Below are 22,627 nucleotides of genomic sequence, written 5' to 3'. Positions count from 1 at the left end.
GGTATTAAGCTGAAACAGTTTTGCCGGACTGGGAAAGAGGCAAAATCTGAAGTTACAACTGGCAATTAGTGACAGTATATTCACCTCCTATCAGTCCTGCTAGGCTTTCCTGCAAAAGAAAAGCTGTAACAATAATGGGTCACAAGATGAGAGTGGATACAAAGGACACAGCTAAAATCTTAGGCGCCTGCAAGAACAGAAGCGTTTCTGAGGTAAAATTCCTGGATGGTGTGAGTATGCACCCAGTGTGCTCTCAGTGAAGGCACATAACAAACTCACAGGTGTTTATACAAATGCTGCTGAGAAACACAGAAAAAACCCTCAAACAACAAGAAATCTACAGCCTTGGTTGTCAGAGAAATGGAAGCTGACCATAGGCTCATGTACTTATAGTTAAAGAAAGGTGAAGTTGCATCCTTTGAATTGTCAGAGAGTTATGGCAGTGCAGGGTGAAAGGCATCTCTGCCTGTCTTCATTGGCACGTGTTGGGGTTTTTATTCAAAAGCTCTCATGTTGAATGCAGCGACAGGAGCGAGGAAGGCTGTTACCCTTTGCAGTTCTCTGTTCCATCAGTACGTAGCTCTGGACAGAAGGTGACAGCAATTTTGCCATTTCCCACCATTTCCGGGTAAGGACTCACGTGCAGTAACAAACGCATGGTGCATCCTCCTGCATCCCACATCACCGTGCTGGTAGGAGTGAGCGGCTTTTGGAAGTCTTCTGCTGGATGCTGGAGGAGAATTTCTGTGGTGTAACGTCAGGGTCACAGAACTCTGTGTTTTTTCACAGCAAGTAATTTTGGAGTATTCCACACTCTGTCTTCCTTGGGTTCTATTTTCTTTCATACCTCAGACAAACTATGTTATGGTGGCATAACCTATAGGTAAAATCAGTGACTGATGTGGTGCAGTCCTTCTTTTAAAAAAGAAAAAAGTGAAGGGGGATGAACTTCAGAAGTGTGAGAGGAGGATAAAAAATCAGCTTTTTAAGTGTAAAACACTGAAGCCCCTAACAGAAAGTGCCAGGCAGCGTCAGCTCTGCCCTCTAGTGCTGTCAGCGAGCAGGAGGTGGGCGCATGGTTCATAGCAATGTTGTTCAAGGCCATGCCTGGCTGGCTATTTTTTAAGGCATATTAGAGTGTGGAGTTTCTATGCTTGTTTTTGTTTGTTTGTTGTGATATTTAGAGTGGTGGTTATAGTGTTTTCGTAGTTTTTTTGCTGCAAGACAACCAAAATCAGCCTCAAGGTTTGGTGGAGGATGGGCTCTGTGAAAAAACCTGAAGTATCCTGAGCACCGAATAGAATCATTATGATACAAATTTCGATGAGCTGCAAAAGAATCAGAGTGTTAATGTCATTAATGGTTAACCAACGCTTCCCCTTCACAGTATCGAAGGCGAGTATGTTCCTGTGGCGGGCGACGAGGTCACCTACAAGATGTGCACCATCCCTCCGAAGAACGAGAAGCTCCAGGCGGTGGAGGTGGTGATCACTCATCTGGCTCCTGGAACCAAGCATGAGACCTGGTCGGGGCACGTCATCAGCTCCTGAGGCGCCTCGGTGGGAGCGCGGCTGCTGCCTGCATGGTCACTGCTCAACAACTGCCTGCGGGGGACCTGTCCTAAGAATATTCTACGTATTGTGCAGGAGGAAATACTACATATCAATAAAGCAGAAGTAGGCCAAAATTACCATTTTTACAGCTGGCCCCCGAGGGGATGGGGAGGAAAGGCAATTCAGATCCTAATGAAACAAAAGCTATTGTAATGTGTTTACTACAAATATATCTTAAAGACAGCTAGTTTGTGTGCTTGGTGGAGGGGGGGAAGACTTGGTTTTACATTTATCTTGTGAACTGATTCCAGTAAACGGGCAGGGTAGAGGGGGAGAGGTTTGAGGAGAGCTCGTCTAGTGCAGACAGCCGTAGCACAGGCACAGCTCGGAGGCGCACGAGCCCTGTGTTCCCATGAGCTGCCCTTCCATAAGGTTTGGTGTATACCTACTGCCAGTAATGGCATGAGTGCTCTGCCTTGAAAGAGAGGGAGAGGTGTTCATTGCTGCAGTTTGTTTTCCTCATGGAAGGAAGTTCACAAACGGAGCAGCTGCCGTGGGGTGGAAAATCTCCATCTGGTGGTTATGCTCCAATGGCCAGGGCTCGGCGCCCTTTGGGTGCCCTGTTTGCAAACAGCATGTCTGCACACGCGTGGGGTATTGTGGTTTTAAAGCCTGGATTGTTTGTGAATTTACTTTGATGCCTTGATGGTCGATTAGCAACGGAAGTTATAGGCCAGTATTAAAAACAAAACAAAACAAACAACTAAAACAACCCCAAATTTCTTTAAAATTGCCTCAAGGAAAGGGGTAGAAAGCTGTAGGGTCCTGGATACTTTGTAGCCTCTGACCGTGTGTGCATTTAGACAAAGCTGAAGATGTCCGCCTTATTGCATATAGGTGACTGCCAGGGCACTGGGCAGCCAGAGTAACTACTCTGAAAAGCGAGCTGTGCACCATTCAGCTGTGTATAAAATACCATGTGAATTACTTAGTAGGCTCAGCTGTCCAATTCTGCAGCTGTTTCCCTGGAAAACTTGCTTGGTAGGATGTGATAAGGTCACCCTTGCCCTGACTCTTCTCTGCCTGCAAGACTTCATGTAGTTGTGGTGCAACTATGTAAGTTCTGTTCCTATTTGCCTTCTGCATCCTTTTTTCAAATGAAGCGTTTGTCTTTATTATGTTCTGAACAGTGGATTTTTATTGACTTTGCAAATAAAAATAAAAAAGAAGGCATGATAACTTTTCTGTCAGTGTGTGGAACGGTGTAACTTCGGTTGCCTATTGCAGTTCCAACAATGAGCACCGGCTGTCAGGAAATGTCCCAAGACTCTTCCACAGGGGACCATCTCTGCCGAGGTCTGACCTGGGGAAAGCGCAGATCTGTGGAGGTCAGTAATTGCTGGGATGGCTTCTTGTACCTCAGCTGTCCCTCCATGACAGTCACATAAGGTAACAACCAGCCTCTAGCGGGACTTTGGGGATTGGTTTGAGTTTTAATTAACCGTAAGACTTAGTAGTGGTGGATTTAACACTGTCCGGCTTCTTGGCACATCACGTGCCACTTCCTTTCCAATAAACATGACCATTGTCATGCTTTAACATGTCTTCAGTCTGCTCTCTGCCTGGTTGGGGTTGAAGACGATTAGCATTTTCCCTCCCCTCAGAGACAGAAGTGTTTCTGTCTCACCTGTTGAGATGAGCAGTGGAAGATGAGCCTCAGCTATTGGCAGTGGCCGTGCACGACTGACTGCCGAGCTTTGAAGATACACACAATACACAGGTATGTACACAGATGGTATTTGAGCCTGAAACCAGGTCTGGGTTTGGTCCAATACAGGATGTTTTGCACAGTTAACTTTCTGTAAATACAGGAAACAACCCCCCAGTAACCATATACATCCCTGTGCCCACACAAGGCAGCAGCTATCGAAACCCGTCCGTCTTTAAGGAGCCGTCCTGCGCCACCAGCGGTTCTGGTCCAAAGCCTGCTCCCATTAAAATGACTGGGGCTGAACTACCCTATTGAAGCAAGCACGAGAAAGGTGTTGGAAGGTGAGATAGTTCTGATGCATGAGGGCATCACAGCTCCCCCTCGCTTTTTGTAAGCACTTTTGGGTTCTACACAGAGATACAAAAAACTCTACAAAATTCTTCCATTTTTTACTCTGTAAGAATCACATAAACTTTGAAGTAGGTGGATTCAAGTCAATCATTTCCATGTACAGGCAGGCAGCATACAACAGGTCTGCTTTACCTATTTTATTTGCCAAAAGGGCAAATTGAAATAGTAATTTTTCATGATAAAATGAGGTTTGATTCTCCTTTACTAAATTAAACTGTACATACATGAGATTCCTAATGTCAGATGAGATAAGTAAACATCAAGTTACACTGATCGTCATGCTTTAACTTGAATTTTCAGACATATATAGTTGAGGTGATTTTTCTTAGTGCTAAAATCTCATCTACCTTTAATGTCTTATCAGGAAAATCAGAAATACAATTGGTGACAAATACATTTACTACTATGATTGAGTTATTTTAGTTAATTTTGACACTTATTTTGAGATTTAAGAAGTGTCTGCAAACAGTGTAGGTGCCATGAACTGTCCTGTACCGAGGAGCCGACTGCAGCACCAGTCGGTCCAGCCTTCCCAGCACAGCAGACTTGATGCTCCTTCAGACCATGCAATGGAACACGTGTGAGGTCAGAGCTGTCTGGCTCAGTTTCACCTTCCCACCCCCTAGAAATAAAACCTGTCTCTCTTAACCATCTTCCAGTTTTAAGTAAGAAAATCCCAACTGTCTTACAATTCATGTCTTTATAGCACAAGGTAGTCTTTTAAAAAAACAACTCTAAAATGTTACTCTTTTAAATAGCAGCTTCAAAGTAAAAACTGGGGATAAAGCCATGTAGGGCCAATTTTGAGACCATAAATCAACTATAGGCAGATTATTCCCCCTCGCCCCCAAAACTTAATTAATTAGTTAAGGAAGTTTAGTGATGTGTTAAAATCCAATAAAAAAGAGCGAACCCAAACCCCACAACCATTCAAAAAGAAACAAAGTATTTGTGCAAATGGAAATAGGGAGAGGGTGATGCTGAAAGAACTCTGCTGTATTCCAGCTGTCAGCAAGGTTCTCTTCAATTAACGCATTTCCCTCCAGTAATGACTGACCTGCAAAGCACTTGCTATTCATGACCAATTACAAACCCATACAAAATGACGGAAGATGTTTTGAGTTATTAAGCTGTCTTAACCGTTTTGTAAGTTAGTGAATTCTAATAATCTCATTTAAAAAATAGCTCTTCACAGATTCTTCTGGTATCCTGTGGGGATGTGACGCTGTGGCCTTCTGTTCTGGAGTCCATGAATATTTCATAGTCATTCCCTCCCTGAAAACAGAAGAGGGGGGAAAAAAAGCAGAAGAGGATTTAATATTACTTAATTTAAGGTATAGTCACAGGCTTGGGATGGAAAAGGGACAAGATAAAGGAAATTATGGACAGAAGGGCCATAACAGACTCATGTCAGAGATGTCTTCCAGAGAGCTAAAAAACTGCAAACCACTGAGATTTTGCTTAATGTATTTATAACACCACCTGTGCTGAAACTTCTGCTGAACACCACAAACATTTGCAGGCGAACTTCCTGACCTGCACATTAGAATTGTAATAAGAGTGCAGAACTTGCATTATAAGTTTAGTCATGTTTTTAGATCGGTGTAACAACCTAGCAGTGAGTTTTTTTAAATTGCTTATTAGTATTAAGGTGTAAAGCTTGTCACAGAACACTATACCAGCACATGGTACTTGTAACTTATCTGCATTATCCTTTTCTTTCCAACTTGGCTTCCTTCCCTTTTAGTTAAATGACTGTAGGCGCTGTTGATCCCTCGCTCTTGCAGTGCTGTTTCGGGCTTGCTAGCTACTGCTCTGATGTGACATTTATGACTGGTTTCTCATCACAGGAGTGATGCAACCTCCTTTCACAGCTGGCTTGGAAAACAATAGTGCTGCCACCTGCATGAGCAGAGCTCCCTGAAAGCCACAGCTCCCTGCACCGCAGGACACAGCACCTCGTTCGCCACGCTGCTTCCCAGTGAGGCAGCAGCAACCCCCACTATTTCAAAATCCAAATTTGAATTTCAAAAATCAAAATTCAAAATTGAAAACGCTGCTCTGCCAGTTCCACCCGCTCAGTGTTTTCAAAAGTCTCAAGCACCCTCCCATCATTTCGCTCTCTCCCGTGATTAGGGATAGGGGTTATACATAAAGTTCAGTTCCTCAGTATGAAGACAGAGTGGTTAACAAGGAAGCAGTATTAAATACAATGGAGAATAAATGTGTTTAATAATCACCAGCTAACAAGAAGCATCTATCGATTATACAATAGCCAAACAGGATAATAGTTTTATACAGCCATGTCAACTAGGTTTTAACATAATTATAGAAGTTTAATCTAAAAATATGTTCCAGTATTAAGTCTTCACAATGCTGCATTCACTTTAGGAAACAGAGGAAGAATCTGTGCTCACGGCTGTCCCCTGGCATTGTGCTGACCAGTACCACACAGCCAGAAGAACAAAGACATATGTTCACATTCATTTTCTGACTGCAGTTCTTGTCTGCTATAAGGCAATTGCTTAGGAACTACAGTGCTTGTGGTTTAAAACAGTAGCTTTGAAATGTATGTAGGAAACAATATACTCACTGGCATCGTCTTATCTCCAAAGAAATAAATAGTCTTGAACCCATCATCGGCAACGATTCCTAAGCAGTACCTCTTATCCCAGCCATCCGGGAACACATCAAAGCTTATCTGGCCTCCTAGGACAGACACAAACCAAGCAAACTGTGTTTTATTACAAGAACACTTTTCTGAGAGAAGAGTAAGTGAAGAAAACTGAACCGGGCAATACTTGTGTTAGAGGGAGCTTTGCAGAAGTCAGAGAAATGTTACAAGATCCAGGAGTTATGTCTTAAAAGTACAGAATGTTTTTATAGGGTATGGGTTACTATAGTTGTGATTTACAAATTATTATTTACTCATTAAACAAATATGAAAGTCTCAGCATGTTCCCTAACACTGACTGCTCTCGAACAAACTGAATCTTTTTAAAAAAATTAGATTAAACCTTTTTACTTTTAGAAAGAAACTACACAAGTGAATACAGCCATTGGTGCATGTACAGCCAGAAAGTCTCAGCAAAAGATCTTCTAAAGCTTTCAGACAGAAAAAGGAGGAAAACAGCCTTTTTAACACAGCCTAACAGGGCAACAACTGTTCCAATTCCAAATCCTTGGACTTTACAAAAGCATGAAGAGGGTGTCAAAAAAGTAACTGATGTAGTTTAGGAGAGCTATATTGCTGTTCTTTTCTGCCTTAAGTGTTTCCACACCAGTACTCTAATGACAACTGTACTTTTTTATAGCTCTGAAAAGTAATAAAAGGCAAGAATGTGGCAATATATTGGGGAGGGAGGTAAAAACAAAAAATGCATGGAAAATGAACTCCCCCTTATTATCACTTTTCTCTTCAAGCTTGCACTTGCTTTTGGATTTTCTTTCCTCTCCTTCCTCCCACACAACGCAGCGAGAGAAATGAAGAACCAAGGGCTACTGAACAGTACCGAAGGGGTGTTCCTGATCAAAATTGATTTGCAGAAACACACCTGACTATCAAAAACATGTAATATGTTTCAAAATCAGCATAATCAGTCACACAGCTGACATTAAAAGACAATGAACTGATGACAAGAAATGTTCTCTTTCATGGATTTCAATTAAAATGTATCAAATGAAAGCCTAAGAGGAAAAAGCAGCTTAGTCTTGTGTGCAGTGCTTGCAACCACCCCCAGAGAGATAAATGTCACACAGCTGGATAGGATATGTCATACACATAAGAGGACATGATTTAAGTGAAATTTAGATTAAATAAAGTTTTAAACGAAATTACTTTAAATGTGATACCTATAGAAAATGTCAGGCCTTTTCCTGCAAATTCTCTTTGCAAATCAGCTACAAATTTCTCTCTTATATGTTCCTTCTGTTTAAGAGAAAAAAGCAAAACAAAACCAAACATCAGTTACACGCTGTGTTATTTCATCAATAAAGATAACCCAAAAAGCCACCCCCAAAATACCCGAAGGTCTGAGCACCCGGACTAGTGTGACAGAGCTATATTTTTATTATTACTGAAAGCATGCAGAAAGTATTTCAACTTTAATGTTACCAACTTGTTAAAACAAAATAAGAGCAAAACTTGGCATGCATGCTGCGTCATCTGCTTTTCTACCTGCAAATCTTAGAATACTCGGTAGTATGTTTCAACCCGCAGTAAATTTCAGTTTGACAAATGGGGAGACTGAGGCACAGGAAGAGTCCCAGAACAGGTACTAGCCTTCCGATACCAAGAAACTCCAAAAAAGGGTATTTTTACAATGGCTTGGGCTTAGAGATCTTCCAGTAGCTACTAACTGGGTTGGAAGCAAAGACTGCTTTTGAGGAACTGGATTTCAGTTTTTGTATCTGGTCAAAACCAGTTGTTATAGTGTAGCAGGGAACAGAACTCTGGTATCATGGCTCAGATTCAGTTCAGCCTGCACATTTAGCTCTGTACAGGGAAAATAAACAGTGAATAGTTTGATGTCAGCTTTTAAATTTAGCTTTAAAAAACTTTAAGGAGTCAACAAGAAAAGTAACAGTTTTATTGATTTGAATGGATATTGGCTGGTACACTAAGGGGTGCTTCAGAAAAGTATGGTTTTCTCTACATCAAGTTTTGTCAAGGAGCCCTGTGTGTAGAGGTAGGAGGTTCAGTACTCTGCAGACAGGGTTAAACCAAACCCCTTCTGCAAGTAATCAGTGTTAACTATTGCAACAAAACGCCAACTGCAGATTTCCTGGAGTCTGAACTGAACTAAAACACACGGAAAGGATTAAAAAGAAAAGCACTGCACAAAGTATAAAAGCTTTTTAAAAATCATAACCTGGCCATAACTGCCTCTTCCAGAAGAGCTGGGTATTTTTCAAGAGTTGTAACTCACTTTATCAAGTTCATAGAACTCAATTCGTTCTTCCTGGCTGCAGCTCCTTCCAATGGGGGACACATTTAACATTCCATTTCGGAACTCAATAAAAGTGCCCCTAAAAATGAATTATTAATGAGACAGAAAATAGATCAAAAATTGCTCAAAATACTGAATATCACAAGGAACTTTCATTTAATTCTGCAAAGAACAGGAATCTGATGTCTCCTTCAGCCTCTCATTGTCATAAAAACATCTAGGAACAAATACCTCTGGCATCAAGGAATCTTTCGGGCTTTCATTTGAATCTGGCAATCTCAACATCATCCCTAGTGACTTTTAAAAGCATGATTTGGTCTTAGAAGTACGACTGGAGCATCCCATCAGCCCAATTCTCAGACTCTGCCAGGCCAGCCTGTCAGCTCTGAAGTGAGGCGGCAAAACCTAGAGCAATCTTGGCAGTGTTTCTAGGGAGCCTCACGTATGGTATGGATCGATGTCTCCAGCCAGCTGCTCCCTCACACCACACAGAATTGATCTTACTGCATGCTTCTCAACTCTGGTAAACATTATGCTCCTGAATCTTAAACACACCAAAGAAATACTCTTATTTCAAAACTGAACCTCTTAAATAAAAATGCTCCATCAGTATTTCAAACCCCATGCTTCAGCTGGGACCTTGTCTTTGCATGCATGGGTTGAGCTTTGTTTTGTGGATAGTGTTCCTAAAACAGAAATCATTCATTTTTTTGCTGAGCAGCCCGCTTTACATATTGACGCTCAACATTGTAACATGGAGATGAAAATGCTGCTGAGATGTGTACACACACATACCTTTTCTTTGGCAGTTTAATCTTTGCAATGTAACTCAGGCAGTAGTTGATCAGATCTTGAAGTATGTCCTCGCCCAGGTGACCCTGAATGCTCTAATAAAATAAATACCATTCAACCAAACGTCCAGAATTTGAGATTCTAAAAACAAGTCACATGGAAAATAGACATTGGATAATCAGGCATGGTTAATACTGCAAAGAAACATGCCTTCAACAGCTATCAGTTGATGCACACACAGTACTAACTAATGAGACTCACTTCTTGTTTGTTTTTTTTAAGCACACCTCGTTTGGTATTCCAAATTCTCTTTTAATAACTTCCCTAACTAGTACCTGCTTTAGAAGGAAACGCTGTGGGCCAAAGACAGCAGGCCCAAACAAAAAGTTGCAGTTAACGTCTACTCTAGCCAAGCATGAAGAAATGGAGATCAACTAGAAACCACTTTTCAGCCAGGATCTCCTTTAAATTTTTAATCTCCATTACTTACCTTGAACAGATGAAGGTGATTAGGGTATCTAGAATCAGTTGTACCTTCTCTTCATTTAGAGAATTCACCTTCTAGCTTATGCAACATATCAGAATGTGCACTCTGAATTAATACTAAAAAGCAGCTACAAGAGACCTACAAGAAACTTTCTGAACCCTAAGGCCCAACAGACATCTGCTGTGAGATGCCACATTCATAGGCCTCCAGGAATAGAGGGTTTGGCGACATTTCCTATGGATAACCTGAGGGAAAGGCCGTTTCAGGACTTTCACTGTTCTCATTTGATCAGACACTCCAGACTGCAATAGCTTTTGGTTTTGAGAATATCACGAAGAATAAATCCTAAGGTGAAGATTGTCAATACGTAAATCAGAACGCCAAATGAACAATCTGTTCCAGAACTAACACACAAAAATGACAGCAATTTTGGCTGTAGCTAGAAGGATGGTTATAGAAAGCTGCACTGTAGCAACAAAGCAAAATCTTGTTTAGAAAATCTCTTTTTCACTTTACTGGAGGTGTCATGCTTACCTGCTTGCTCAAGAATTTCCCATCTTTGAACGCCACCAGACCATTTTCAGGAAAAACATAGTCAAATTTTTCAATCACTACAACCAAACAAAAAGACAGTAACTTAATTTCCCCTGTATGTTTAATGCAGAATTGTCTTACATATTAAGTAGGTTAAAATATAGCAAACGTTAGATCATAAAGCATGAAAGATTCAGCAGTGTAACACTGAGCACAAGATCAAAGCCACTCATTTCTCTCTAAGATTAACACACACCTCAAATCACATGAATTCTTTCAGTGAAGTTACCTGTATCTTTGCTTAAAGGTTCCTCCTCTCCTGCAAATACGTCTCTGCATTAAATGTAAGGAAGTGGCTGAGCACCTCAAATATTGCAAAACATATATATAGCACACAGCCTGGCTAGAGAGCAAATCAAGTAGTATCATTTTAGGTTTGTTTTCTCAGTGTTACTAATTTACAGCAGATGTTAGAGTTGTGAGACAAATGGATTCTGGGTTACCTGGGAATTACAGAAGGCGATCAGTGGTGCCAATTAAGTAAAGACTACTAAAGATAGCCTTTAATACAGAAAAGGAAATGTCTGTCAAAGGACAAAAGCAAAAGTCACCTCTGCATCTTAACCCCAGTTAACAGTATCAGATCCCTCAGGGATGAACCTGCACGTGTCTATGCCTTGTGCTTAATTCTCTTTTAAAAAGACAACATTAAAAACCTTCCTCAGCTAGCGTCCCAAAGTCAGGATTTCACTACTAGTAATTACTCCTTCATAAAACGCCAATATAGCCGTAAAATGCAAATGCAAGCTGCAGTTTCTTAAAGCCCATAAGCAGCTATTCACAGACTCGGTGTCATTCACCATAACCAGGGAAAGTTAAAAGCGAAGAAGGTGAATGAACAGGGCATAACCCACGGTTAACCTTTACACCACTTCCTTGCAAGCAGTTCAGCGCAAGGGATTGCATCCCCGTCATCCTCACCGTCATCACCCAGCTGCTCCTTCAGCTTCTCCAAATCCGAGCCACCCACCACTCCAACCTTCACCTTCTGGCGCAGCTGCTGCAGAAACATGGCCATCTCCACTGTGATTTTCTAGTTTCAAAGTAAGAGAATTAGACTTGTCAGTATTCTTATTGTGACACCAGCACCCCTGTTTCTCAATAATCATTAAATCTAGCAGTGCTGTGCAGAGCTTGGAGAAAAAGGAAGCAGGGTTTTTTTTGCCTTAAACAGCAAATTAAGCCTTCATGTCACAAATGGCTGCAGAGTGCACCCTGAGCCAATGGCCCTTCCTTGAATCCCGTGTCCCTTCAGTGCCAAACGCTCCCATGCCAAGGCGTGCAGCACCAACCCCCACGATCCCAAAAACGAGGGTAAATAAACTCATCTTGAAGTTTCATAAAGCAAGCACTGTGTATCAGGCCTGAGAAACACAAGGGAGTGACCTTCATCAATCACGGCAAGACAAGAGCTGGGGACAGAATCTATTTCCCACTTACATGCATACGGATACATTTCCCCAGAAATCTTACACATTTTCTATTACTTTCCAAGGTTTAATTTTAATATAATGAACTTCCCAACAGTCAAATCTCTTGCTCGTTTGGAGCAGCTCCAGCTCCGCCTGACCTCGCCTCTGAGGCAGGGAAAGGCTGCAAACAGAGGGGACTATGGAAGAGACACCTGTCAGCACAGATCACACCGAACACAAGAATTTATCATCTCCAGAGAGTGATAAAAAACAGCGCCTGCAAAAACACAGCTGGAAAGAGAACATGACACCAGCGGGACCTTCTGCCTGACTTTCCACAAAGCACCGTTACTGAGATGAAGCTTCACTCCACTTGAGCTTAAAGCAAAAGCATTACAGTTGTTCTAATAGGAACCACTTCTGGCACCGCCCGCGCACGGCTCGGAGCCTCGAGCAGCCGCAGCCCCGGCCCCGGCCCCAGCGGTCTCAGCCCCAGCCCCAGTGGCCCCGGCCCGGCCCCGCTCGCCTGTCGCGGCGCGGTGAGGGTCCCGTCCACGTCGAAAAGACAGAGCGCCATTGCGGCGGCCGCGGGGGATGCCGGGAAGCGGCCGCTTCCGCCCTGCGCGGGGCCGAGGCGGGCGGGCCCCGCCGGTAGCGGGCGGCGCGGCGGCCATGGTGAGGGGCCGGGGCGGTGCGCGGGGTCGGGGAGGGTTTGTCCCCGCTTCCCTCCCGGGCGGGGGTCCGTGGCGGCTGGGCTGGAGGCGAGTGGGGCCGTGTTTGGGGCGGGAAGGCGAAGGTCCCTTCTTCCCCTTTCCCCCCCCCCGCCGGCGCCCGGTCCCTCGTGAGCGCTGCCCGCGCTCCGCTCCCCGTTGCGGCGCTCGGCCCGCTTTTCCCTTCCCGTCGCTGCTCGACCGCTCGCTGCTGCAGCGCCTGGCGCGGGAGGTTCCCGCCGGGTGTCGCTCAGAGGCAGAATCATAGAATAGAATCATAGAATCACCAGGTTGGAAAGGACCCACTGGATCATCGAGTCCAACCATTCCCAACACTCCCTAAACCATGTCCCTAAGCACTTCATCAACCCGTTCCTTAAACACCTCCAGGGAAGGTGACTCGACCACCTCCCTGGGCAGCTGTTCCAGTACCCGATGACTCTTTCTGGGAAGAATTTTTTTCTGATATCCAGTCTGACCCTCCCCTGGCGCAGCTTCAGGCCATTCCCCCTTGTCCTGTCCTCTGTCACTTGGGAAAAAAGCCCAGCTCCATCCTCTCTACAACCTCCTTTCAGGTAGTTGTAGAGAGTAATAAGAGGGGCAGGGGACGCGGTGAGGTTTCGGTCAGTAACAGTAACCTCAGCGATGCTCTCGGGTATTTTCCCTCCTCTCCTGCAGGAAGGAACGCGAGCCCACGTGCCTGTTTCCTAACAAAATGTGTTTTCAGTGTAAGGTCCCTCGCTTGCTTGTCTTTAGCTGCTGAGCTAAATGTGATTTGCTAGTAAAGCAAACTCAACTGATGACCTGTGGGCATGTTTCCTTCTAGGCTGGGCTCTGCAGGATTGGGACTAAAGTCTGCATGGCACCACCTTTTGGGAGACGCCTACAAAATGAGCTCTGGACAAGGTCGTGCAAGAAGGAAGATGCTCGCCCACTGTGGTTTTGTGGTACACGGGAGTGTCTGCAGTCACAAAACTGGCGAGTTAGTGGTGTTAATAATGATCCTGGGAGACAGCGAGAGCCATCTGTGTATCTGTGCCGTTCGGCCCCTGCTGCTGTGGCCTCAAAAAAAGCTGTGGGTGAGAAAACAGAAGAGTTCAGACTGGTGTACAGGTTTCCGGGGATTAAGTACTGCAGGGTCCTGTCCAGGCTGAAGCTGTTGCAGACTGCCACCACTGTGGCCACGCTGCCGCCCATCTGCTACCTCTATTTGCAAGACCAGGTCTCTCAGAATATCCTCTTGTATACGACTGGCATTGCGCTCTTTGCTGGTGCGATGTTGTACAGCATGAGCTATTTTTTCAGACGAATTATTGGATTAATCTACTTAAGTGAAACTGGCCGTACTGTCAAAGTGGCCCACTTGACATTCTGGGGAAAGCGAAATGACATTTACTGTCCCATAGAGACAGTGATGACTTTGGATGAAGCTGGAGATAGCAAAGGGGAGCTACTTCTCCAGTTCAAACGGTATAATAGTACAGATATTTTATATTTTACGATTAGGTTTGGCCAGATTGTAGACAGACAGAAGTTTACTCACATATTTGGAGAATTTGAGTGATACAGCAGCTAATTTCCAGTAGATTTTCCTTGTTGCATCTTCATTGTGCTGCTTCCATGAAGTTTAGTTTACCAAACTAACATAGTTCTGTCATTGTACTTTGCAAAGCCTGCTGTTAGTGCACTCGGCGTAGAAAGTAGAAATGGTAAAAGGCAGTCCACTGGATTAAACGTCTTTGCAGCTTGTTGGAGGTACGGGCAGTGTCTCTTCCGTGTTGGATACAGTGAAGTGTATGATGTGCTGTCACCAGCAGTTCCAGGACTAAACTCTCCTACTTGGATTGTGCAGTTGGAGGCCGAATTACTGATGCTAACCCTGACCATTTCAGCTGGCCTCCTTGGATGTTTTTAAACAGGAAAAACTCTGAAAAGCGAAATACAGTAATTCTGCCAGAGCATCCTCATGTTGAGTTCATTGTTTCTTCTAGCTAATTCTAGGTGGACTGGGAAGCATCTTGAAGTTAACACTTGTCTCATACATACATATGGTAAATAATTCTGGCTATCAGAGAGAGAAAAGCTCCTGTATTAATGAAATTGAGATACTTGGAAAGAGTGGTATATAATGCTGTGTGAGGTGGGGGGGGTCCCCTGGCAAGGTCTTCCAGGATGTGAACATAACTGGGCAAAACAAGGGCATTGCCAGACACGCTTACAGTTCATCTGCAAGGCTAAGCTAAAGATGGGACAGTATTTCAGGAACCTGTTGTATAAGTTGCTTTCCCACTGAAACAAAGGAAAAACATACCTAAATTTGGTGCTGTGAATCACAGGGACACTCTGTGATCCTCTGTACAATTTGGATCCTACCGATCATCTGAAAATTTGGAACTACTTGTCCTCTGCATATACGTTCATTTGTGTTTGTTTTGTATGTATGAATGACATTTAATCAATGCTGTAACACTCAAGTTGCAAAAACTTAAGTAAATAAAAATAATCTGTAAGTATGTGAATTAAGCTGTCATCTGTGAAGCTTACCACATAGCCTGGAGAACAAGTACTCTGTACCCCTTGATGTGTTTACTGATTTGGGCATATTTTAACACCAGAAGCTCTGTTGCCAAATACACTTTCCAATCCCTACTCCCTGACTCTTAGCTTACCTAAAACAAGAAGAAAAAAGTTAAGAAAGACACCTAAAAGCTGTGTTGAAATAAGGCTGAAAATATGTGTACTTTGTATTCTGGTGAACTTGCCAGGTTGATCACTTTGGCAGCTGTGTCCGCGAAGAGCAGTGGTCTCATTCTGTGGCGTTAGTACGATTCCTCATTTTCCAAAACCTCAGTAAGAAGGAGGAGCACAATTTAAAACCCAGAAAGCATCAAACCTGGTCGCTTGTAACACATAAAAGTTTTGAATTGTCAGAATCAAGTTAACTCCTGCTTTGCAGGCTGCTGTGTTGTTTGAAACAAGGGCAAATAATCTGACCCTCGCGAGTCTCCTGGAGAAATATGAAGCATTAATTTCCTTCTTTATGTGTACTGAAACCTTTGTCTCTTGGTGGATCAGCAGGTGCAGATAAGTAAAACTGCCATTTAAGTGTATGGAGTAACCTTGATTTACTGTTTATTCCTGCTGGATTTTCCTAATGGGAACTGCATTATTTTAAATTCTGGCTGATCCTGTATGGTACAGCAGTATCAAAAAGAAGATAGAACTGTTCCTTGACTTAGACACCATGGCAGCAAAATGCAGTGAATGGTACGCATAAAGTATGGTTTTTGGAGGTGTATCTTCATAAAGATATACTTAGTGTTCACTAATAATTCAGTTCAGGCATGTACCAGGTGTAAAATAAAAAGCCCTGGAGAACTTCAATTATAAATATTTTATTTAAGAATATTGATTACATACGAGATGTCATTTTTTATGGATCTGTGTACAGTTACTACTTACACCATGAAGTGTAGATAAGTATTTGTTTAAACATTTATTTGGCACTGTCCACAGTATGCTGTAAACAATATTAACTTTATATGCTTCAGCTGCAGTGCTTTCTATGTATTCTCTAACAGAATTTCATCAACATGTTATACACAATTATACGGTTACCGAGTGTCAGAAAAAAATTATAAAAACACCTAGAGTATTCATAGTAAAAGTGAAGATGTGGTAAGACTTCAAATTACTGGACCCTTGCTTCTGTAAAAGTACAAGACTTGCTAGAGACATTTACTAAAACGACGGCACCGATATGTTGAACAAACTAATTCCCAGAATGCTGTCAAATACAGTTCTCTGTTTGACTTTCCTTTTGCTGATAATACGCTTACAAGGGCAGCGATAATGATGAGGTTTTGTTGAACACCATCTCACCAGTCCTTCCCCCAGAATTCTGCAACCTTTGGTCAAAAACCTTCTTAGGTTCTGATCAGCTGGTACCAGACCTCTGGTTTCTGCCAAGGGGTTTACAGAAATCCTGTTATTTTTAAGCTAGCAGAAGTGAGTGTGCTTGAGTTTTCCAATACCACCGCTCAAAAATTAAAATGGGAAAACCCTGATGAACGTTTCTCAAAGCAGGTAAGAAGCCTTTCACATTTTTGTAGCTGCATTAAATCTGTAAATACTTTAACTGCTGTGACTCAGTTATTACTTAAAAATTGTGATCAGATCATAACAGGGCAACTGTAAAGTCCACCGTGGTCCCTGGTTTTTGGTGCACAACAGAAAGTTAAACTTAGTAAGCAAAATCCAGATGCTTGCTAACCAAGAAAAAAAAGGTACCTGACCTAGTTCAAGTCAGCCTTAAGCAAAGGGTACAGAGTAAAGAGGTGTCCAAAACAGTTTTCTGAAGAGAAACAAATTAATCAACCACTGACACTTTTTGATCTGTGGCTGTCTAGAAGATCCCTGAAGTATGAATGACTTAGAATTAACTATGAGAGCAAAAACAGAATTATTTTGCATTTTAAATGTGAAATTAGGACTAGGCCTTCACTGTAGTGTTTCTCATGTCAGGTAATGGCTAAGGTCAAGCAATTCTGTTATAGTTTTACAAAATACCTCAAGTATTCATGAAGCGCTTGTAACAGATAAATGATTGGCTATTGCGTGTTATGGGCAAATAGTAAAATAATCTCAAGTCATTCTAGATTGCTGCTGACAGAGGTGGAGATAATGTGCTTCATATAAGTCTCTATGCTTTGTCAAATTGCATCCTTCAGGGTATGGTCTTCTCTGTACAAATCTGATTGTAAGAGAAGGCAAAAGTTTTAAAATCCAGCATGAGGAAAATAAGTACATCAGTTCCACCTAGAGGGCCGAGTGCATTAATGCCTCAGGAGCAGTGTGTGTAGGCTGGACATGGAGCAGTGGTGACATCCTGATCCAGCTGGTGTGGCAGATGTCTGTATTCAGGGGAATAAAGCTGGACATTGTTCTGTAAAATACTGTACTTGGCAGTGGTGGAAAGCAGAGCTTTCCTTGAAACGCCTATTTTATTCCAGCTGCCATTAGAGATTAGCACTTTCTGTATGGCAGGCATGTAGCGTTAAGAGTGAACACCATGCTTGTTGCTGCTTCTGGACCCAAGAGTAAATCTACTGGGATTACCTGTGAAGGTGGACGGTACCAGCTCATATTTAGACAATCAAATAGTCAGGGCCATGAATGTAGAGAGGCTCTGCAACTAATACAACCCAAGCCAGAAGATGGAGGGCCACAGCTTCTACAAGCGCACAGAGTGGGACAGCCGCATGTACCTGCTGGTGACCAGTACCAATGCTCTGCCTGGGCTGAGTTTGCATGGAGCAGTTTGCCTCAGGGAGGATTACAGACAGAACATGAACCTTAGTTTATGACTTTACACTTATCTTGTAAGTAGAGAAGACATGAATTAATGCAAACTAATTTCATGATCAGCTGTTCAGTGCGAGGGAACTGCTTTTTACTTGAAGTTTGCCAAGATGTCACTGAAAATGTTCAGGAAGAGGTGCGCATGATGATCCTTGAAGATCAGCGTTGGACGAAAACGAATCGATCTGTCGCCACAGCCTCCCAGCACAACACCTGAAACAAGAATAGAATAGGTCCTCTGGTCATTTCCATCTTTGCCAAATCTCCAGAAAATACAGGTCTCATAACGAGGTTCATGTCACCGCAGAGGGCCAACAGAAGCTCCTCTAATCCCTGCCAACCCCACGAGGACACAGCACGTGTTGAAGAACACTGTGGGTACCTGTAGCTGTTCTGTAGAACACTTGGAATGTTGGGACTAATCCAGCACAGAGGTCAAACAGCACTTGAGACTTCAAAGCTGCAATACTCTACTGGTTACATACCTCGATACCAGGACAAGACACAGTAGGAGTTTTGGCGATTTTTTTTTTTAAACTACTCTGGTTTTAATTACAAAAAGTTAAAATACATCAGTGCTGGCAAACCTCTTCCTGCAGTGCCTTTCAAGGCATGGTACGTTTAAACCCCCAAACCAATTAATTCTTTGAAATGTTTGTGGGCAACAAAAATCCGTGCCATTGATCTGAGCTTACCTTGCCTCTAAGCATAGCCTTGGTTTACCAAGAAACAAACCACTTGGCTTTTCTCCCTGCTGGCTTAGTTTCCAAGAATTAAAAAAAAAAAAATCAATGTCTTTTACACTCTAAAATTTTTGGTTCACAATAGTCTAGATGCACCACGCCTGCTTTTTTTTCAAGAGGTATAAGAAACAGGGAAAGCTGACAGAAGCAAACCCAGCCTCCTCCTCCCTCAGTTAAATTCAAAGTGAATTTGGATCATGAGGTTTCCCTCCTGATACCTGGGCTTGTCCACAGCCGGGTAAGAGTTTTGCAGTAGAAGAGGGATGTAGTTGTAGATCTGCGCCCCTAATAGGCAACTCATTATTAGGTATCCCATCAAATTCATAGTTGTTCTTCTGTGTTTTCCTGAGTGACCATCACATTAACTTTCATCCAATTTTCCTGCCTGGTTTCTAGAAGTAAGCCCTGCCTAGGTGCACCTAAGCTCACTGCAGAGAAATATGAAAGGGACATCACAAAAACTCATGCCCTACATAGGTCTCTTCTAGTAATACAGAACCTATAAAGGGAGGTAAATACACACATCACACAACAGACTGGTCTGACATCTCTGAAACACAAGTATTTCAAGAAATGTCTAAACACAGCTTTGTCGATAATTTCACTTTTGTCCTCTATACTGTAATATACAGACACCATCCAAAAAGGGACAATTTAAAGCATTATGTATGCTGCTGTTTGCCATTTGAAGCTAATCCCCACACAAACTTTCTTACCTTTGTTTCTGGCTATTGTAATTAACTTGTTTCTAGTTGCATCATTTGGAGTGTCAAATGAACAGAACGTTCCTCTTCCTCTCACTCTGCTGATAAGATGGGGGTAACGAGCCTGCAAAGAGAGGTGAGGAAGGATGCACGGCAGCTGCTGCAGCAGAGGGCACCTGGTGGCACTCTCTGCTCTGCCAGGCATTCTGCCCCAGAGAAACCCTGCTGCCTCCTCCGCTCTGGCACAGTGAGTGATCACACAGGATGATTTATCACATAGCTGTGTCCTATTTGGCCCTTTCTGACAACAACCTGGATAGCCAGTGGCTGTAGAGCCTGACAGCAGGGAGTTCAAAATAGGGCAGAGTTATTCAGGCTTGCATTGAAATACCTGAACCACCAAGTTATTATTACAGTCTAGCTCCCAGCTGGAGTTCAAGTGTTTAAACTGGATTAGGTCAGATCCTAACTGATCAGCAAACGTCTCTTTTATCTATAATCCTTCCAGTTGTTTACCTGTAAATCCAGCAGCCCGGTCAGTAATGCTTTCCCGGCATGGGTTGCGTTGTTTAGGAGGTCTTCTGTTTTAATAACCTTAATGACTTCAGCAAGCATAAGGCTCTTGGATGGATCTCCAAGCCAGGTATTAAAAATCCGATAGGGCTTGGGAAAGGGTGGAGAGAGAGTTATGGAACATGTTAATGGGCAAATCACTACAATAAAGAAAAGCAAGGCATCAAACTGGTAGCGCAAATATCTGGTGTATAAAAAAGCAAGCACTAATCTCACCAACTCCCAGTTTTTTGTTAGAAGAGCAAAATACAGCTGCCCTGCTGAGTAGAAACAAACTACTCTATTCCACAAATTTAGTGCATTCTGTCTTGCTGCTCTGACATCTCATGAAACATGGCTATAGATAATATGGAAATTGCATCATCTATATGGGTTTTACATTCGAGCTTTGTGTTCTCCTTCTTTATTTTTTTTTCCGATTTATTACCTCTAAAATGTCATTAATGAAAAGAAGAAATCTTGCTGATTGAATCCTACTACTGACATACAGGCTCTGAAGATATCATGTTGCCCTATGGATAAAGGCATCAGTTTGTAGCTGGATTTTGTACTGAAGGTCAGGTTTATTAGGCTAAACCCAGTTCTCCACTCCCACCACCTTTCTGACTGACAGCAATTGGAATAAAAGTGAAGAAGTGCTGATAACTTTGTGTAAGCACAAAGCAAATATCTATGAAACAGCAGCTCCATCTAGCTGAACCTGCCTTGCTGAAGGAATGCTGCTGTCTTCTGTGGACATCACAGTTACTCACGAAGGGGCCATCAACCAGCACAGAGTTTCATTGAAAATCTTACAGCATTTGGCCTGAACTCCTCCTTGTGGAAAAATCCTCCTATCATCATCTTCTTGCTGAACGTTACCACATCAGCTGGGTCGTCCAGGCCCCAGTGCTCATGTGCCCAGAATTTTCCTGTGCAGCCACCTCCAGTCTGCACCTCATCCACCAAGAACGCACAGCCATGCTGCGAAGCCAGATGTAAAGAGCAGGGAATGAGCATCCACATTTCCAAAACAGAAATACCTCCCTTACTGAACAGATAAATACAAGCCAATAACATGAAACATCACTTCTCCAATCTCCCTTCACCACTCCAAAGCTCCCCTCCTCACGTCCCACATCAGTGCCACTCACTATGCATTGGGTTTCACAATTAAAAATTCAGCTATTTTTTCAGAAAGGCACTAGAATCACATTTTCTACCTAAATTCCCAAAGTACATGTTTTTAGATAATCTATGCATTTTTCATATAGTCTTGAACATTTCTAAGGGACACCTGAAAACATCAGGGAAGAATCTGAGTAGCACTTTCAAAGCATCCAGGGGAAGTAGAACATCATTTCTGGTTTTGTTTGTTTTGTATACAAAGTCTCTGCCTCCGATCCGATCCAAGTCAGGCACTTTGTGGCACAAAGGCAATACCAGCATCACTATCTGTTTAGTCTGGGGGCCTAAAGTGATCCTGGAAGAGCTGCCTTTTCAGACATGTCTGCTGAAAGGGCTACTCATTTCAGCTGCTAACATGTTTTTTTGATGCAAAAGACTATTTTCTTGAAACTATGGGACAGGGAGATCAAGCTAAATCATGATATTGTGATTAAAAACAATCAGTAAGTACTTTTGACAGCATCTTGTTTAAGACAAGTCAAACCTTTTAATTTCAATTTTTTCACTGTTATAACCCTTGCATAAGCAGCTGTTAATAATGGGAAAAGCTGCTTTTCTCATGGCAGAACAGAATTTTCAGATGTCACCTATGCTCTGCTCCATAAGCACACAAATCTTTTGGGGGTGAATAAAGCATGGAGTAAGTCTTACCGAGGGTCATCACTCCCAAACAGGTAACTCTACATTCAGATTATCAAGGCATGTCTTTTTCAGTGTTTTATAGGCACATCAGCACTTATAGTTGGCCTCAATTTGTTTCAGCTTTTTTGGCAATTAAAAAAAGTCTGTCAACATAAAATTACCCTTTTCCAAACCTATCTCTTCTGAATTTGTTTGACCCCCTTCAATAAATTTGCATTATCATTTGAAGAACATTACTACGAAATCCATAGTTAATGAATCAATTTCTCTCTCACTTAGACATCGGAAAAAAAATTACTGGACTGAGGAAACCACTAGGTATGCATCAAATGGAAGAGAAAAGACTGGCGGGGAGGGGTAGCTTGTATTTGAATACACATAGCACATACCTGCCCCAACTGCTACAAAGGAGGCCTGTAAAGATCTTGAAGTGCCTGGGGCAGGTGGAATGCCCCTGGAGACACCAAGAAGTATTTGCATGTGTAGCTACCAATGAGTGTGCCGTGAAATATTTGATTACCTTTCTGGCGATATCTCGTAGCTTTCTGAAGAAGTCATCTGAAGCATGGTTGTCGCCACCCTCTGACTGTATTGGTTCTATAATGATTCCAGCCACTATCTTCTTCTTTTTCCTGTACTTTACAATCAAGTCTTCCACCTGCAAATCAAACACCTATGGTACACTCTCCTTTCAGGACATTCACACATCGCCTCCCAGCAAGATTAAATCTCAGCAAGAGAACTTCAACTTTTCATTGACATTCCTCACAATAAAGGTGTTGGGAAGCGTAAAGAATTAACAAGTAGTTTCCTCCAGG

At 42.6% G+C, this 22,627-nt stretch overlaps 4 protein-coding genes across 11 annotated transcripts in view; 2 read left to right on the top strand and 2 right to left on the bottom strand.

The window, feature by feature from the left end:
- CARHSP1 (calcium regulated heat stable protein 1) overlaps window positions 1–4,290 on the top strand; it is a 36,346-nt gene extending 32,056 nt beyond the window's left edge. For all 6 annotated transcript variants that reach the window (XM_054080422.1, XM_054080425.1, XM_054080419.1 and 3 more), the window contains exon 4: window positions 1,388–4,290. In XM_054080422.1, coding sequence (XP_053936397.1) covers window positions 1,388–1,550 — 163 coding nt within the window. In that variant the 3' untranslated portion in view covers window positions 1,551–4,290. The remainder of the gene's footprint in view (window positions 1–1,387) is intronic.
- Window positions 4,291–4,305: 15 nt separating this feature from the next.
- On the bottom strand, window positions 4,306–12,538 carry PMM2 (phosphomannomutase 2). Its single transcript, XM_054080418.1, has 8 exons — window positions 12,436–12,538; window positions 11,419–11,530; window positions 10,438–10,514; window positions 9,420–9,511; window positions 8,604–8,703; window positions 7,528–7,603; window positions 6,269–6,384; window positions 4,306–4,950 (listed from the first exon to the last, which is right to left on the bottom strand). Exons 1-8 carry the CDS (start codon window positions 12,484–12,486, stop codon window positions 4,846–4,848), a joined length of 729 nt encoding a protein of 242 aa, XP_053936393.1. The 5' UTR covers window positions 12,487–12,538; the 3' UTR covers window positions 4,306–4,845.
- Window positions 12,504–15,143, top strand: TMEM186 (transmembrane protein 186). Its single transcript, XM_054080417.1, has 2 exons — window positions 12,504–12,584; window positions 13,446–15,143. The coding sequence occupies exons 1-2, from the start codon at window positions 12,504–12,506 to the stop codon at window positions 14,181–14,183; spliced, it is 819 nt and encodes a 272-aa protein (XP_053936392.1). The 3' UTR covers window positions 14,184–15,143.
- Window positions 15,144–15,998: 855 nt separating this feature from the next.
- The window catches only part of ABAT (4-aminobutyrate aminotransferase), a 57,868-nt gene continuing 51,239 nt past the window's right edge, over window positions 15,999–22,627 (bottom strand). For all 3 annotated transcript variants that reach the window (XM_054080168.1, XM_054080169.1, XM_054080167.1), the window contains exons 12-16: window positions 22,330–22,467; window positions 20,796–20,963; window positions 19,944–20,090; window positions 19,440–19,551; window positions 15,999–18,193 (exon numbers count right to left, since the gene is read on the bottom strand). In XM_054080168.1, the coding sequence (XP_053936143.1) occupies window positions 18,072–18,193; window positions 19,440–19,551; window positions 19,944–20,090; window positions 20,796–20,963; window positions 22,330–22,467 (687 nt within the window). In that variant the 3' untranslated portion in view covers window positions 15,999–18,071. The remainder of the gene's footprint in view (window positions 18,194–19,439; window positions 19,552–19,943; window positions 20,091–20,795; window positions 20,964–22,329; window positions 22,468–22,627) is intronic.

The sequence above is a fragment of the Cuculus canorus genome, chromosome 15 (assembly GCF_017976375.1).
Source record: "Cuculus canorus isolate bCucCan1 chromosome 15, bCucCan1.pri, whole genome shotgun sequence".
In the NCBI taxonomy this organism is placed as follows: Eukaryota; Metazoa; Chordata; class Aves; order Cuculiformes; family Cuculidae; genus Cuculus; species Cuculus canorus.
The sequence above is the reverse complement of the archived record's forward strand: the minus strand, read 5'-3'. Positions and strand labels throughout refer to the sequence as shown.

Coding starts and splice junctions, on each gene's coding strand:
- PMM2 (XM_054080418.1), bottom strand. CDS start 12,486: ATGGCGCTCTGTCTTTTCGACGTGGACGGGACCCTCACCGCGCCGCGA. Junction 8,704..9,419: donor ATTAAACTGCCAAAGAAAAG/GTATGTGTGTGT, acceptor ATTCATTTTTAG/GGGCACTTTTATTGAGTTCC. Junction 7,604..8,603: donor AGTTCTATGAACTTGATAAA/GTGAGTTACAAC, acceptor TCTCTTAAACAG/AAGGAACATATAAGAGAGAA.
- TMEM186 (XM_054080417.1), top strand. CDS start 12,504: ATGCCGGGAAGCGGCCGCTTCCGCCCTGCGCGGGGCCGAGGCGGGCGG. Junction 12,585..13,445: donor CGGGCGGCGCGGCGGCCATG/GTGAGGGGCCGG, acceptor GTTTCCTTCTAG/GCTGGGCTCTGCAGGATTGG.